This window comes from Neoarius graeffei, chromosome 3, assembly GCF_027579695.1.
Source record: "Neoarius graeffei isolate fNeoGra1 chromosome 3, fNeoGra1.pri, whole genome shotgun sequence".
Classification (NCBI taxonomy): domain Eukaryota; kingdom Metazoa; phylum Chordata; class Actinopteri; order Siluriformes; family Ariidae; genus Neoarius; species Neoarius graeffei.
Genome location: NC_083571.1, coordinates 114845918 through 114859540, shown reverse-complemented (window position 1 = coordinate 114859540; position 13623 = coordinate 114845918). Strand labels below are relative to the sequence as shown.

Here is a 13623-nt window from a genome sequence, read left to right as displayed (position 1 = left end):
ACCCACTCGTAGGCAAAAATATTTTTGGCCGCTAGGCGGGTGGGTCTAGTTTACTAGGCTAGGATGTTTCAGATTACTTGGCAGATTTGTTCTTTTCTTGAGGCTGTTTTGTTTTATGTTATTCAAGTTTCTAATTAATTGCAGACCGTGGTAGATAAGTGATATTCTGAGGAGACATCTTATTATTTACAGGTGGTGCGGACAGAAAAGAACAGTTTAAACAATCGCTTCCTGCCCTGGGATGTCGTCGAGACTGAGGCCATCTTGTCTATTGATGATGATGCCCATCTCCGACACGATGAAATCATGTTTGGGTTCAGGTAATGTATGTTTCTTTTTAAATGTATAGACATAATACGCAGGGTTCCTACGCAGTACGGAATTTGATTTTAGTAGTTTCCAGGTTTGGATCAAGTAAGGAAAATGGAGTATGGAAAAATATTTCTGCTTCCAGATTATTGCCCCTACTTTCTTTTCTGAAATGTAAAATTAAGCCAAAATGTTCAAACCAGTTTGAGTTTGATGTTGAATTTAAGCGAGGTAAGATGCGTGCGCAACATGTCTGAGGTGGTTTCTGTAGCATCTGCCAGCAGTGACTTATCTGATGTTAGCACGTTGGGATTAGGGATGTGACTTTTGATCAAAAACACTATTCGAAATTCGCTAAAAGATATTCGAAATTCGATTCGAAAATCGACAGAACCCCGCCCGCCCCATCCAAACGCGTGCACACATGACAGACAGGGTGAAAGTGGTAACGGTTTAATGAGTCATCAAAAAACAAACTTCCATTCACCTCACATAGCCTACAGTATCAAACAATAATATAGGCTTCCAATTTTATTGTACATTTCTATGCAGCCACGACTATTTTCGTCTGTTGGAAGGAACCGCGGGTGAAACTGCCCGTTTAGGAAACGATAATGAAAGCATTCGAACAGTCAGAGCAGAATAAACTTAAGACATATTTTTGTTCAAAAAAATTAACATGTCGACGTGGTCGGGATGGAGACGGGTACGCACCCTATTGACAATTAGACCGGCTGCGGAGAACACACGCTCCGATGGCACGGACGTTGCAGGCACACACAGGTAGGCGCTGGCCAACTTTGCCAGGCGAGGGTATTTCTGTTGATTGTCTTTCCACCATGTCATCGGGTCAGTGTGGAGCGGTGGGCATGTATCCTGGCAGTACTGAGTCAATTCAGTCACGCATGTTGCCCTCTCTGTGCTGTAATCCTCGCCAAATATGACGGCAATTGCTGCTGTTAATGGGCCATCCTTTCGGGAATGTTTCGGTTCGCTGGGCCCTTCATGCGATTCCGCCGCCTCTCCGGCCTCTTCATCATCTGCCATGGACAGAAGGTTTCTCACCTCGGCCTGCACTGTTTCTCACCTCGTCAGTTGCGAAGCTCAGGTGTTTGTGTCTGGGATCCAAAAATGAGGCAATGTATGCGACCTTGCGTGCGCTGCTGGCATTTGACTACCTTTACTGTACGATAGCAGCACCCTCTGGCCGAATTAATGCAACAGAGTATGTTAGGAACAAGGAAACGCCTTTCCGCGCTCTTTTTTTTTTTTTTTTTTTTTTAGTGGAATGTAACGTAAGCCAAAACGGCATTCGAAATTACTATTCATTATTCGAACTCGTCACGAATATTCGAAAATCATGTCCCATCCCTAGTTGGGATACGTCATACCGAAGCAAAAAGATCAGCACAAACGCACATTATAATACCACAAATGTAAGAATGGGTAATGGCAAGTTTGGCCAGTGTTCTGGGACTGCTAGCCAGATGTAAATGATGGCAAATATCTCGTGTGTGTGTGTGTGTGTGTATCTGCATGATAATGTATTTGTCTTTGTGTCTGTGAGTTTCTATGCATGTGGCACACTCGCACAAGACTTCTTTGCTCAGTATCTGTTTTCCTACCATGTTTTATCTTCATATTTGAATGTGTGTGTGTGTATGGATGGATGTCTCTGTCACTCAACCAGTCTTTGCAGCAGGATGCAACTGGTTTCCTGTGTGTGGACATTGCTTTGTGCGTGTCCCTTGGCATTAGATATGGTCTGAAAAATATACCACGAGTCTTGGGATTTTGAAATGGAAAATGTGTAGGAACCCTGAATATAGGTTTCTGTGAGACGCTTGTAAAAACGAAACGAACAAAAAACCCACCTGAAACAATTACCTGTTTCAGCTTATAAGTATTACGTAATGGATGGAGTATTCTGAAACACGGTTCTAGGCAAGCAGAATAACTCATCCGTCATGATATTAGTGTTGGCATAAGTATATTGAGACTTTTCCCTCTCTGTAATCTCTGCTTTACAAAAAAAAAAAAAACAGGGCGTAAAGACAGAAGTGATGTTATGAAAGGGAAACAGTTTGAGCCAAAGGAAGGGTGTTTGTGTTTTCACATCTTTTGAAGTGTGTAATGATCATAAAAAGGACATCAGACAGACAGAACTTGCACAAAACGGACAGTGAGGTAGATTAAAGCAGATACGCAGAACCTTTATTTTTAAATACATTTCTGAGTGGATAGTATCTCCATCCTTGACTCTTGTATGCTGCATAAATGGGAATTTTTAAAAAAAAGTGTTTTTGCGTAGGGCCGGGAATCGATCCAGATTTCCTGGATCGATTCGATCCGATATCGATCTACTTAGATATTGCTGGATTGTCACTTTAAAGTAAAAACTGTCCCTATTGACAGGAACAGCCCCATGTGTTTGTGCATGTAATTTAACCCCAAATGCCTTCTCCAGTGCAGTTTGATTCGCCGCAGGTTTAGCTGAAACTGTGTCGGCGTGGTGCCTGGATAAGTGGTTGCGGAGATTGGTTGTATTGCCACTATATTTTACCTCTATGTGGCACAGTTTGCACACTGCTTTTGTTCTGTCGACTTTGTCTCTGTCCTCGTAACGTTTGAATCCAAAGTAATGCCATACATCAGCTTTCAGGCCAGGCGGTGATTTTAGCTGTGCAGCTTCAGCCATCTCACGTTCTTAAGTTTCGGTTTCGTTTGCCGGCACCCACTTTTTATAGCGGTCCTTGCGCGGTCGAGAAAATAGTGCCTATAGCCACCTAGAAGAGATCGATCCACACATTTTTGAATTGATCTCGTATTTTTTGAACGTGAATCGATATCGGATCGTGGATCGATCTTTTGAACCCAGCCCTATTTTTGAGAGTTAAAATCGACCACAAAGTTGTGATTGGAGCTGCCCTGCTGAGCCAGCCAGCCCTGAGTGCGTGACGTCACAGCGGGAACCGGTTTTAAGGCCGAGGCCTTTTACAGCTACAGACCAAAGTCATATAAATAAAACTTTATGGTGAAAGTAAGTGTAGAAATTCGGATGGGTGGGTGGAGCACAGAAGGACGGCAGGTCAGAACTGAATTTAAAAAAAAAAAACCTCTTTATTGTCACTTTTCAGTGATTTTTACACTCTCCCAGCCACACATGCATGCGTGCGCGCACACACAGGTCGTCTGGTTGGGGAGAGAGCTGTCTTCCTCTGCACTCTCTCTCCTTATATAGGGCGCGGTCACTGGGGAAGACACACAAACGCACATTAACTGACATCAGGTGTAGTGATTCTGCCACTTATCTTCCCTGACTCTGCCCTCTGGTCACAGACCGACTCTTGACCAAGGCCCCGCTGCCACATACCCCCACCGCCCAACTTAGGCCGGGCAGCCGTCCGGCCTGCAGCCAACACCCCCCCCCCCCCCCCCCCCCCCATGGGAGAGGAAGTCCGCCACGACCATCTGCGCCCCCGGCCTGTGGATCACCTTGAAGTTAAAGGGCTGGAGTGCCAGATACCAACGGGTGATCCACGCGTTGGCATCCTTCATACGGTGGAGCCACTGGAAGGGCGTGTGGTCCGAACAGAGAGTGAAAGGGCATCCCAGCAGGTAGTAACGGAGGGCGAGGACCGCCCACTTGATGGCAAAGCACTCTTTCTCTATTGTGCTGTAGCGCCCCTCACGCACCGACAGCTTTCTGCTGATGTACAGCACGGGGTGATCCTCCCCCTCCACCTCCTGGGACAGAACAGCCCCCAGCCCTCTGTCCGACGGCAACATAAAGGGGAGAGAAAAGTCAGGGGAGTGTAACAGTGGCCCCCCACACAGTGCAGCCTTCACCTCAGAGAAAGCCCGCTGGCATTGCTCCGTCCACTGGACCGGATCTGGTGCCCCCTTTTTAGTGAGATCAGTCAGCGGGCTGGTGACGTCCGAATAATTAGGTATGAACCTACGATGGTAGCCAGCCAGCCCCAGGAACTGTCTCACCCCCTTTTTGGTCTTGGGCCTCGGGCAGGCCGCAATCGCTGCTGTCTTATTAATTTGGGGACGCACCTGCCCATTGCCCAAGTGGAAGCAAGTTTAAAAACTACTTCAGTTCCTCTTTAATGACTTTAGAGCCACATGACCCTAAATTCTCCGCTATTTTTTTTCCTGCTTCACCATGACCCAATACAAGATACTACGTCATGCATCACGTGGTGGGCTTTCCCCATTCACGCAAGGCATTGTGGGATAAAAATTTGAAACAGGAGAGAAAAATGGAGGACGCGAGTGTGCGAATGAAATGTGAAAGAGCGACTACAGTAACGGAAAGAAAGCAAGAAGAAAAGATGTTATATATATGAAGGAAAGGAAATGCAGGATCAAACTAATAAATATGGGCACTCAGCGAGCACCTCGGTGTGATCAGCTGTTCGTTTAGCGACAGAATGATGGAACTGTCAGTGCACGCTCAAAGGTAAACCTGTAGATGGCAGTAATTCAACACTGTGGATGCCAGCTGCCGTAAAACCCAAAAGAAGGTAAACCTGCGCATGCGCACACGGACTTCCTCTGTCTGCTTGACTGCGCCAAGCGAGCAATTTCATGCACATTATTTGCTTTAATCCGCTCAAATTAAATAACTTCCCAGCCACAGAAATAAACATGTATCACAATGACCACATTTCAAACGGAACTAAATTTCACCGATTTTATGAAATCGAAAGGACATCCAGCTTTAAGAACTATTCATAACATTTTCTGAAAGCTGTAGCCACACTTAAAGGTAAAACAATTACCTTAATTTATTTCTCTTTTGCTTTCGGCAGTCTGTAAAAAGATGATTTCAATTTCTTGTTGAATCACACAACAGCTCTTTTAGGTCTTTTTGTGCGTGTGTGTTTTCCGCACCATTATAATAATCATAATTTATCGCCGCACAGTACATCATTACAAGCCTATTAGTTGCTAATCTTTGGATTAAACGCATTCAATTCTAGTGACCAGTTAAACAAGTCAATGAGTCCAGTGAATTTCTAATCAGTTTAACAGCATTGATGATCGTGGGGTGTGATTTTCCATTACTGTAATTTTTTTTTTTTGGGGGGGGGTCGCAGAACTATACTTTTTTTTTTTTTAGACCCCGCTTTGAGAACGATGGGTCTAGAGGACATTTTGTAGCGGACATTTTGTAGCGGACATTGTGCTCCACCTGTTCTGTGTAAAGAACCAGGTGAGAAGTTCTGTTGGAGGAGTTTATAAAGATTTCAGAGCAGGAAACTTTAGAAATAATTAGGATTTTTGTACAATGCCATCATGTATAGGTGAATAACGCATTTAAGTTTCCAGTTTGACACAGTGCTCGGATATGGTAATTATTAGTGTTGATCGAGGTCATGATGTGGGGGGAGGGGGCAAAAAAATAAAACACAACAACAGTTGCTAATAGCTAAATGATAATGACTGATTTTGATTTCTTGAGGTCTGATTTGTTCTGCCTTGCCTCCTGTCCTCCTCAGGGTGTGGCGAGAGGCCAGGGATCGGATTGTTGGCTTCCCAGGGCGGTTTCATGCCTGGGATCTGAACCACCAGTCTTGGCTTTACAACTCCAACTACTCTTGTGAACTGTCCATGGTGCTGACAGGCGCCGCCTTCTTCCACAAGGTAACAGCTCTCAACCAGGACCAAGAACATCTGGAAAGGATGACCACTGGTACAGTTTAAAGCAGTGGTTCTCAACTGGTTTTACTTCATGACCCACATTTACGGTTGGGCATCAAGTCACGACTAGGGATGTTAACCGATGACCGTTTGACCGGTGGTTGACCGAATCAACGTCAACCGGTTAATTTTTTTTTTTTTGGTTGTCGGTGGAAAAAAAAAATCAATTGTTTTGGAGCGGAGAACCTGGAATTCTGTGTTTGTAAACGCTTGGGGCATGCCATGGGTGTAAGGACGACAGCTGACAAATCAGAAACACCCATTCAGTCATGTCCCGCCCCAGTTAAAGACAGCTGACATATCAGAAACACCCATTCAGTCATGTCCCGCCCTCCCGCCCCAGTTAAAGACAGCTGACAAATCAGAAACACCCATTCAGTCATGTCCCGCCCCAGTTAAAGACAGCTGACAAATCAGAAACACCCATTCAGTCATGTCCCGCCCTCCTGCCCCAGTTAAAGACAGCTGACAAATCAGAAACACCCATTCAGTCATGTCCCGCCCCAGTTAAAGACAGCTGACAAATCAGAAACACCCATTCAGTCATGTCCTGCCCCAGTTAAAGACAGCTGACAAATCAGAAACACCCATTCAGTCATGTCCCGCCCTCCTGCCCCAGTTAAAGACAGCTGACAAATCAGAAACACCCATTCAGTCATGTCCTGCCCCAGTTAAAGACAGCTGACAAATCAGAAACACCCATTCAGTCATGTCCCGCCCCAGTTAAAGACAGCTGACAAATCAGAAACACCCATTCAGTCATGTCCCGCCCCAGTTAAAGACAGCTGACAAATCAGAAACACCCATTCAGTCATGTCCCGCCCCAGCTGCCACTCGGCGAGAGAAAAGTGTAGACACAGGCTTTTTAGCTTACAAATTACTATTTTTTTTTAAATTATTATTATTAGAAGGCACATGGAGTTTAGTCCTGCCTTGGCCAGTGCATTCTGAAAGTATGTTTCGGTCTGTAGCCAACAATGCATGTTACTGCAGATCATATCTCTCCACACAAACTAAAGGCGCAGATGCCGACTTTTTCACGGCTTTTTCATGGACTGTAACGGCATTTGCTTATGTAGTAATTTTAATACAGAATTTACTCTGATGAAATTATTCAGACACTCCAACGCCCCCCCCCAAAAAAATCGGATCTGCACGAGCCATGAAAAAGGCGCGCCGTTTGCATCCCTGTTTAAACTCGTAGGTTAACCGACTTTAACCGGCTAATGAGGCTCGGTGGTTGGTCAAGATTTTTTTTAGTTTTCGCCATCCCTAGTCACGACCCAAAATTATTCTTGCTTATCGTGTGGAATTAAGCAAAGAAACGCATGTTAATTTTGCATAATGTTATTAATGCTTCTAATAATTATCCATTGCAGCATAATAAAGTTGGATAATCATTTACCATCTCGGAGAACAGGAAATACAACCCCAAATCAGAACAAGTTGGGACGGTATGGTGAAATTAAAACTGAAAACGAGGATTCGGAAATAATCTTTGACCTGTATTCCACTCAAAGCGTTACAGCAGCACGTTATTTGACGGTTTACATCATGAAATTTGTTTTTCAAAATAAACACATTTCAGTTTTGATTCTTCTAGCACATTTCAGAAAGTTGGGACGGTAAAACATTTACCAGTTTGTAGTGTTGCCATTACTTCCAGGCCTCAGCGTTAACTTTTAATACCATAAATGGCCTCAAAAATATTTTGCCCCGCTTGAATCTCCTTTTGCCCTAAAATTTAGCGGTATTTCAGAAAGTTTTTAAGTACACGGTTTAAGGCAATACTGATTTGTTTTCTAGGGGTATAATTGAGTTATTTAGACAAAAGTACGTTTTTTTAAAAAAACATTTATTTTTCAAAACAACATTTATTTCTGCAACAGAAGCCCAAGACAAGCCCTGAAAACATGAAACATACACTACCGTTCAAAAGTTTGGGGTCACTTTGAAATGTGCTTATTTTTGAAAGAAAAGCACTGTTCTTTTCAACGAAGATCACTTTAAACTAATCAGAAATCCACTCTATACATTGCTAATGTGGTAAATGACTATTCTAGCTGCAAATGTGTGGTTTTTGGTGCAATATCTCCATAGGTGTATAGAGGCCCATTTCCAGCAACTCTCACTCCAGTGTTCTAATGGTACAATGTGTTTGCTCATTGCCTCAGAAGGCTAATGGATGATTAGAAAACCCTTGTACAATCATGTTAGCACAGCTGAAAACAGTTGAGCTCTTTAGAGAAGCTATAAAACTGACCTTCCTTTGAGCAGATTGAGTTTCTGGAGCATCACATTTGTGGGGTCGATTAAATGCTCAAAATGGCCAGAAAAATGTCTTGACTAGATTTTCTATTCATTTTACAACTTATGGTGGGAAATAAAAGTGTGACTTTTCATGGAAAACACAAAATTGTCTGGGTGACCCCAAACTTTTGAACGGTAGTGTAAATCAGTATCGTATATGTAAGACTTACATACGGTACTCATACGTAATATGTCTTTTTATATAGAGTTTAGGATACAAAACACGCTTTGTTTTGCCTAACAATGTCTAGCAATATTGCAAAGATGAATTATAAAACTGAAAACATTATAAAGCAGGAGTCTGTACTGCAGTACTGTCTTATCATTCAGTGTGCCAAAAAAAAAGATGATGATAATTTCCATCATCAATCCACCCATTCCCTCCCCTCCCACCCTACCTCCATCCATCATCCCTCCATCCTCCACAAAAAAATCCTTCACTTCACATGCATGATGGGCCAATGTCAAATGGGGTAAGATAGATTTATCTGTGGGAGAATTCTCGATGTAAATTATGTATATATGTGACCCCTCACCGAATCCAGGGACACATGTCGGCCGAAACGAATCCGAGATAATCGCAAAAGAAGCATTTTTTTTCGAAATTTGTGATTTTTTTTTTTTCCATCATGTGCAAGTTGAGATCTTGAAGAATGCAATCAGTATTTCAGATAATAGATTGTTTTGTTGGAAAAGCATACATTTTTTGTTGCAAATTGTCTCGTTTTTGTCAGGACTGTAGCCTGCTGGGGGGGTGTGGGTAAATTACCATATGGGCCATTCACATGATGATTTAAGTCTTTTTTTTTTTTTTTTCCGCGAATCAGCTGTATGATCCGAGCTGAGCGCATGGCTACTTAACTGCATACAGGCGTGTGATTTCACTATGGAATGAGTTACTAAACAGAGCGCAGAGGAGCTGAAACACCGCGAAGCAAACAGACACTCGGTATTTACATCGGAGATAACCATTTCTAGCAAAAAAAAACCGCAACCTCGTTTTCCAGATTGAATGGAATACTTGAATGATCGGATGATACACGGACCGTTCTAGGATTACATTCCATCGGAGGCATTGGTGTGTGCAAGGCGCCGTTTCTCTTTCTGATGGGGTGAGTTTATTAATCTAAGGCTGTGTGGTTATTTTTGCATGTAACGGAGAGCGTTGTGGTTTGGTTAAGCCTAGGTCACAACCGGACGTACGATTTTTTGGCCGTGTGATTTTTGGCGTTTCCCCAAATCGCTGCGTTTTTTTTTTTTTTTTTTGGTTCACGGAGAAAGACGCGCGTTGGCCGTAAGTTTGTCTTGCAACCTGAAAAAAACGTAAGCGCCTGTAGAGTTTGTTTGACATGACAAAGAACCTCTGCGGCGGGTCTGCGGCTCGAAAATCAGCACATCACACGCGCGCTCTCGTGCTTTTCACACGTGCACTCTCATGCGTTTCATGCACGCTCTCCGTGTGTTTCTTGTGTTTTTTGCGTGTAGACCGGCCGTAGGAGCGCGTACTGTACGGCCGGTTGTGACCGAGGCTTTACCTGAAACTAGTGTTGTGTTAGTTGTGTCATCATCGTGCTATCTTTCTTTCTTACGGTGTGAGTAATTTTTCAACCACAAAACGTTAAAGTATACTTTAGGACTTATTTTTGTACTTCATAATTGTGTTGGGCATACTTTGCATGGAAGGAAAATTGACATGGTGATCTTTGTTTACATGAAAGTAGTATCGTGCTAGCTCGTAGGGGGTAGGGCTTTCCTTAATGTCATGCAAATGAGCACCATTATGTGCCCGCCCTGCACCCAGAGTAACTGAGATGGAAAACTTTGAGGGCGATTTTCTCCCTTTTCTGTTTTAAGAGGTATGCACTTTCAAAAGGCCACACATTCTTCAGATATTGTCAGATCTCCACATGGAAGGCATCATTGGAAAGCTTAGAAACTGTACTTTCTGAATCTGTCAATAACTCAAAATGCCCCCGGGCCGACATGTGTCCCTGGATTCCGTGATCTGCCACATATTTACTGTAGAGGGTGTGGTTTACTATTTTGAGACACAAAAGCTTGTCTTTCCATTCACTGAATGTACTTACCACTAGCTTTTCTACATGTATATGTGGAAGTCCTGAAGTCAACCCGGGAAAACGTAGAGGGCACCAGCAACCACTCGTAGTGATGAAAAGCACAAATGCACACGTGTGCCTGAAGCGAGCCAATCAGAATCGCCGTTACAAATCGGGAAGGAAAAAAAAAAGCAAAACAGCGATCACCGGGGAGACGAGGATGCTGGTTAATACGTCTTGTTTTTTGTAATGTCCTCACTCGAAAATCATTTTTTTGCTTAAAGAAGCCGACCATAGGCGTGCCCGAATGGGCCTAACTCACTAAAATATTTCTGCCCGAACGTCTTGGGGTCATTCCACGCCAAACGTCTGAATGCTCCCGCTTGACCATCTCAGATTTACCTGAAAAAATTCCACGAGGTTCACACACTTCCCAATAGGAAAAGTCCCAAATTTCAGCTCCCAACTCATTATAGTTTTGTCATAAAAAAATATTTAGGCAGCTAACCCCAGACACGTTTTCAGCAGAGTTTTCTAGGGAGCCACTTTCACATTGCTGTATCTAGAAAACTATTTGAGCTAGGTCTTTCAAATTTTCAAGGGCTACTATCTGGCTAAAGTACTCGTAGTATATGGAGTTTTACACATGTGCTTTCGGTTTATCATAGCGTTCTGGCGGCTTGAATTTGCTCAAAAATTCAACTCTTCAAATCTGGCAGCATATTTGAAGGACTGTTGAAAGTGTAATATTAAAGATAGAGGCTTGATATTGCACATGCACCTTACCACACATGCTGTGTACTTTGTATTCAAAAACTGTCCCTCTGTGAAGCATGGTCTAGAAGATATTAAGGTTTAAAAATTGGAAAAAATAATTTGGTGCCATTTTTGGCATGGTATAGCAAAAAAATGATAGGTCCCACCAACATAAAATTGGCTGTTTTTGAAAGATTAGATGTATGTTTCTAACATATCCAAAAATTGTGATGGTGTTTTGCCTTAATGTTGCAAAATGATTTTTTGAAAATGAGGTGTTTGCATATATACACAGCATTCATGGCCAATGAAGGCACTTCCAGATGCTAAGAACACGCCATGAATTTATTTTGCACAGCTTAAACTTAATAAAATGCTTCATTTGATTCATGGTAAAGTACACTAGAAGGATAGCCTATATGCCATTTTTAGGTATTGCAATATTGGAACTCCAATACTGGTGAAAACTGAAACTTGTCACAAACCATTACATATCTGTTGTACCATGATTTAAAAGAAAAAAAAACTGTATGCATTGGCAACTTAGGGAAAGCTATTGTAAATTATCTGAACTCTTTAATGAATCTTTCAGATGCTTCGATGTCACATTCCTGAATTGTATATAGACCTCCAGTTGTAGTTCTAGGAGCATCTATTTTAGAGATGATGTGTTGCACAGGTACCCAGCACAAATCTTCTCTCATTGGCCAGAAGAAACTTTTTGCTGGGCCATGTGGATGCATAAATTGTATCTGAACATCTTGCTGATCTTCAGATGTCTCTCTGATGCTTCCAACCCACCAGTGATGGTCATAAACACAGGTTATATATTGGCCAGGTGTCATGTCACTGATCTGGAGGCCATGTGAAAACTCTTCTTCAATATGTTCTATCTCATAGTTGACCAAAAATCCAGCAATTCCAGACACTCTGCTGACCTCAATTGTTGTGGCATTGACTGGCTTGAAACAGTGATTATCTCTAGTACCTGGCACCGTGAATGCCTTTGCGAATCTGCTTTCCAGCTTGTCAGCCATGGACTTTACACTTTCTTTGCTTATCCACATAAATTTCACCCCTAGGATGTTTTTTTCCGCCCATTTGAAGAGGTCTTCAGGGGTTAGGATGTGGTTTGTATCAGTGGCCTGCAGACTCGCTCTTGCAGCCTCTCGCTTTACTGTGCCACCTATTCCATCACATGGTGACTTACCGTGTGATGTTCCAAAGAAGTTCCATTCCGCAGAAACACCGAAGTCTGATGAGTGATAAAGCAGATTGATAAAGCTTTTGCGGTTTTTATAATGAGCAGCAGCTCCATCACTGAAATAGTGAATGGTCTTCAAAGTGGGCAGCAACTTCACTTTGGGTATAACACTGCACAGAAAAGTGTACACAGCTTCTGTATCATGCTTAAGACAATCACTCACTATGCACATACTTGAACATTTAAGCTGGTCATCCTCCGTGTAGTAGATCACAAAAGGATGCAGGGTACACTGGGAGTTATCCCAGTGGTAACCCTGGGCGGCGTCTTGAACAATAAAAGAGTAATTCTCAGCAAAGTCAAGAAGTATGATGCATTCATCTGAGTGCAGTTCTTCCTTCAGTTGGCATAAACGATGACTTTGATGCTTTGCAATAAAGTGATGAACCGACAGTTGGTTTACTTTTTCCATGAGCAAATCCAGGTAGTCTTCTGTTGAGATGGTGTAGTCCAAAAGAGTTGTTCTGTCAGTTGTCACCCACTGCTTGAAGCTAATGTTGTCTACATCATCACTTACTTTGTCATTCAAAAAGTGTTCTAGATTTGTGGATCCTGGGCACTCTTCACACCTGTGTAACATGCATTCCATGTTCTGTGTGGAACACACAAGATGGTTCAGGAGATCTGTGTGGGTGATTTTCTCTGCTTGGTTTTCAGTTGGGAAAGCAGAAAGCATTAGCTTCACATTCTGGTGGTACACACAAACACAAACAGAATGTGTCCCTCTAGCACCTACAGTTATGCACTCCTTGGGACTGAGTGAGCAAAATTTGGAGATTCCTATCTTCAGGTCAGGGTTTGATTTCTTGAATAGCTGGAAGGCTTCATTCAGATTCATTACAATTAATCTTTTTTGCTTGTGTACTCTCTTGTCTCCTTCTTTGACACTCTTAAAATCTTTTTTACCAGGCAGTGGTCTAGAAATATCATCCTGGTGAAAAAATGCAATAACTTTGTTTACAGTGTCTGTACTCAGTGGTCTTCCTATTGAGGGTGTGATGACAGGCAAAATACCATGTTCTAAGCGCAGATCTCTTGCTCGTCTGACTAGACGCTCACTAACACCAAATTCATCAATGGTCTTTGCAATACTCCAGCTTTGTGGTACCAAAGTTAATAACTTGATCTGCTCCTGCTTTCCAGCCGTGATTGATAACTTTTGCTTCAAAGCTGTGACAAGATAGCCAACATCACTCACATCAGCAGATGATGTGG

The 13623-nt window shown here is 42.7% G+C and overlaps 1 protein-coding gene across 1 annotated transcript in view; it reads left to right on the top strand.

Moving 5' to 3' along the window:
* The window catches only part of extl3 (exostosin-like glycosyltransferase 3), a 92950-nt gene that overhangs the window by 60017 nt on the left and 19310 nt on the right, over nucleotides 1-13623 (top strand). Inside the window, exons 3-4 of the mRNA XM_060917943.1 lie at nucleotides 193-320; nucleotides 5820-5964. Coding sequence (XP_060773926.1) covers nucleotides 193-320; nucleotides 5820-5964 — 273 coding nt within the window. The remainder of the gene's footprint in view (nucleotides 1-192; nucleotides 321-5819; nucleotides 5965-13623) is intronic.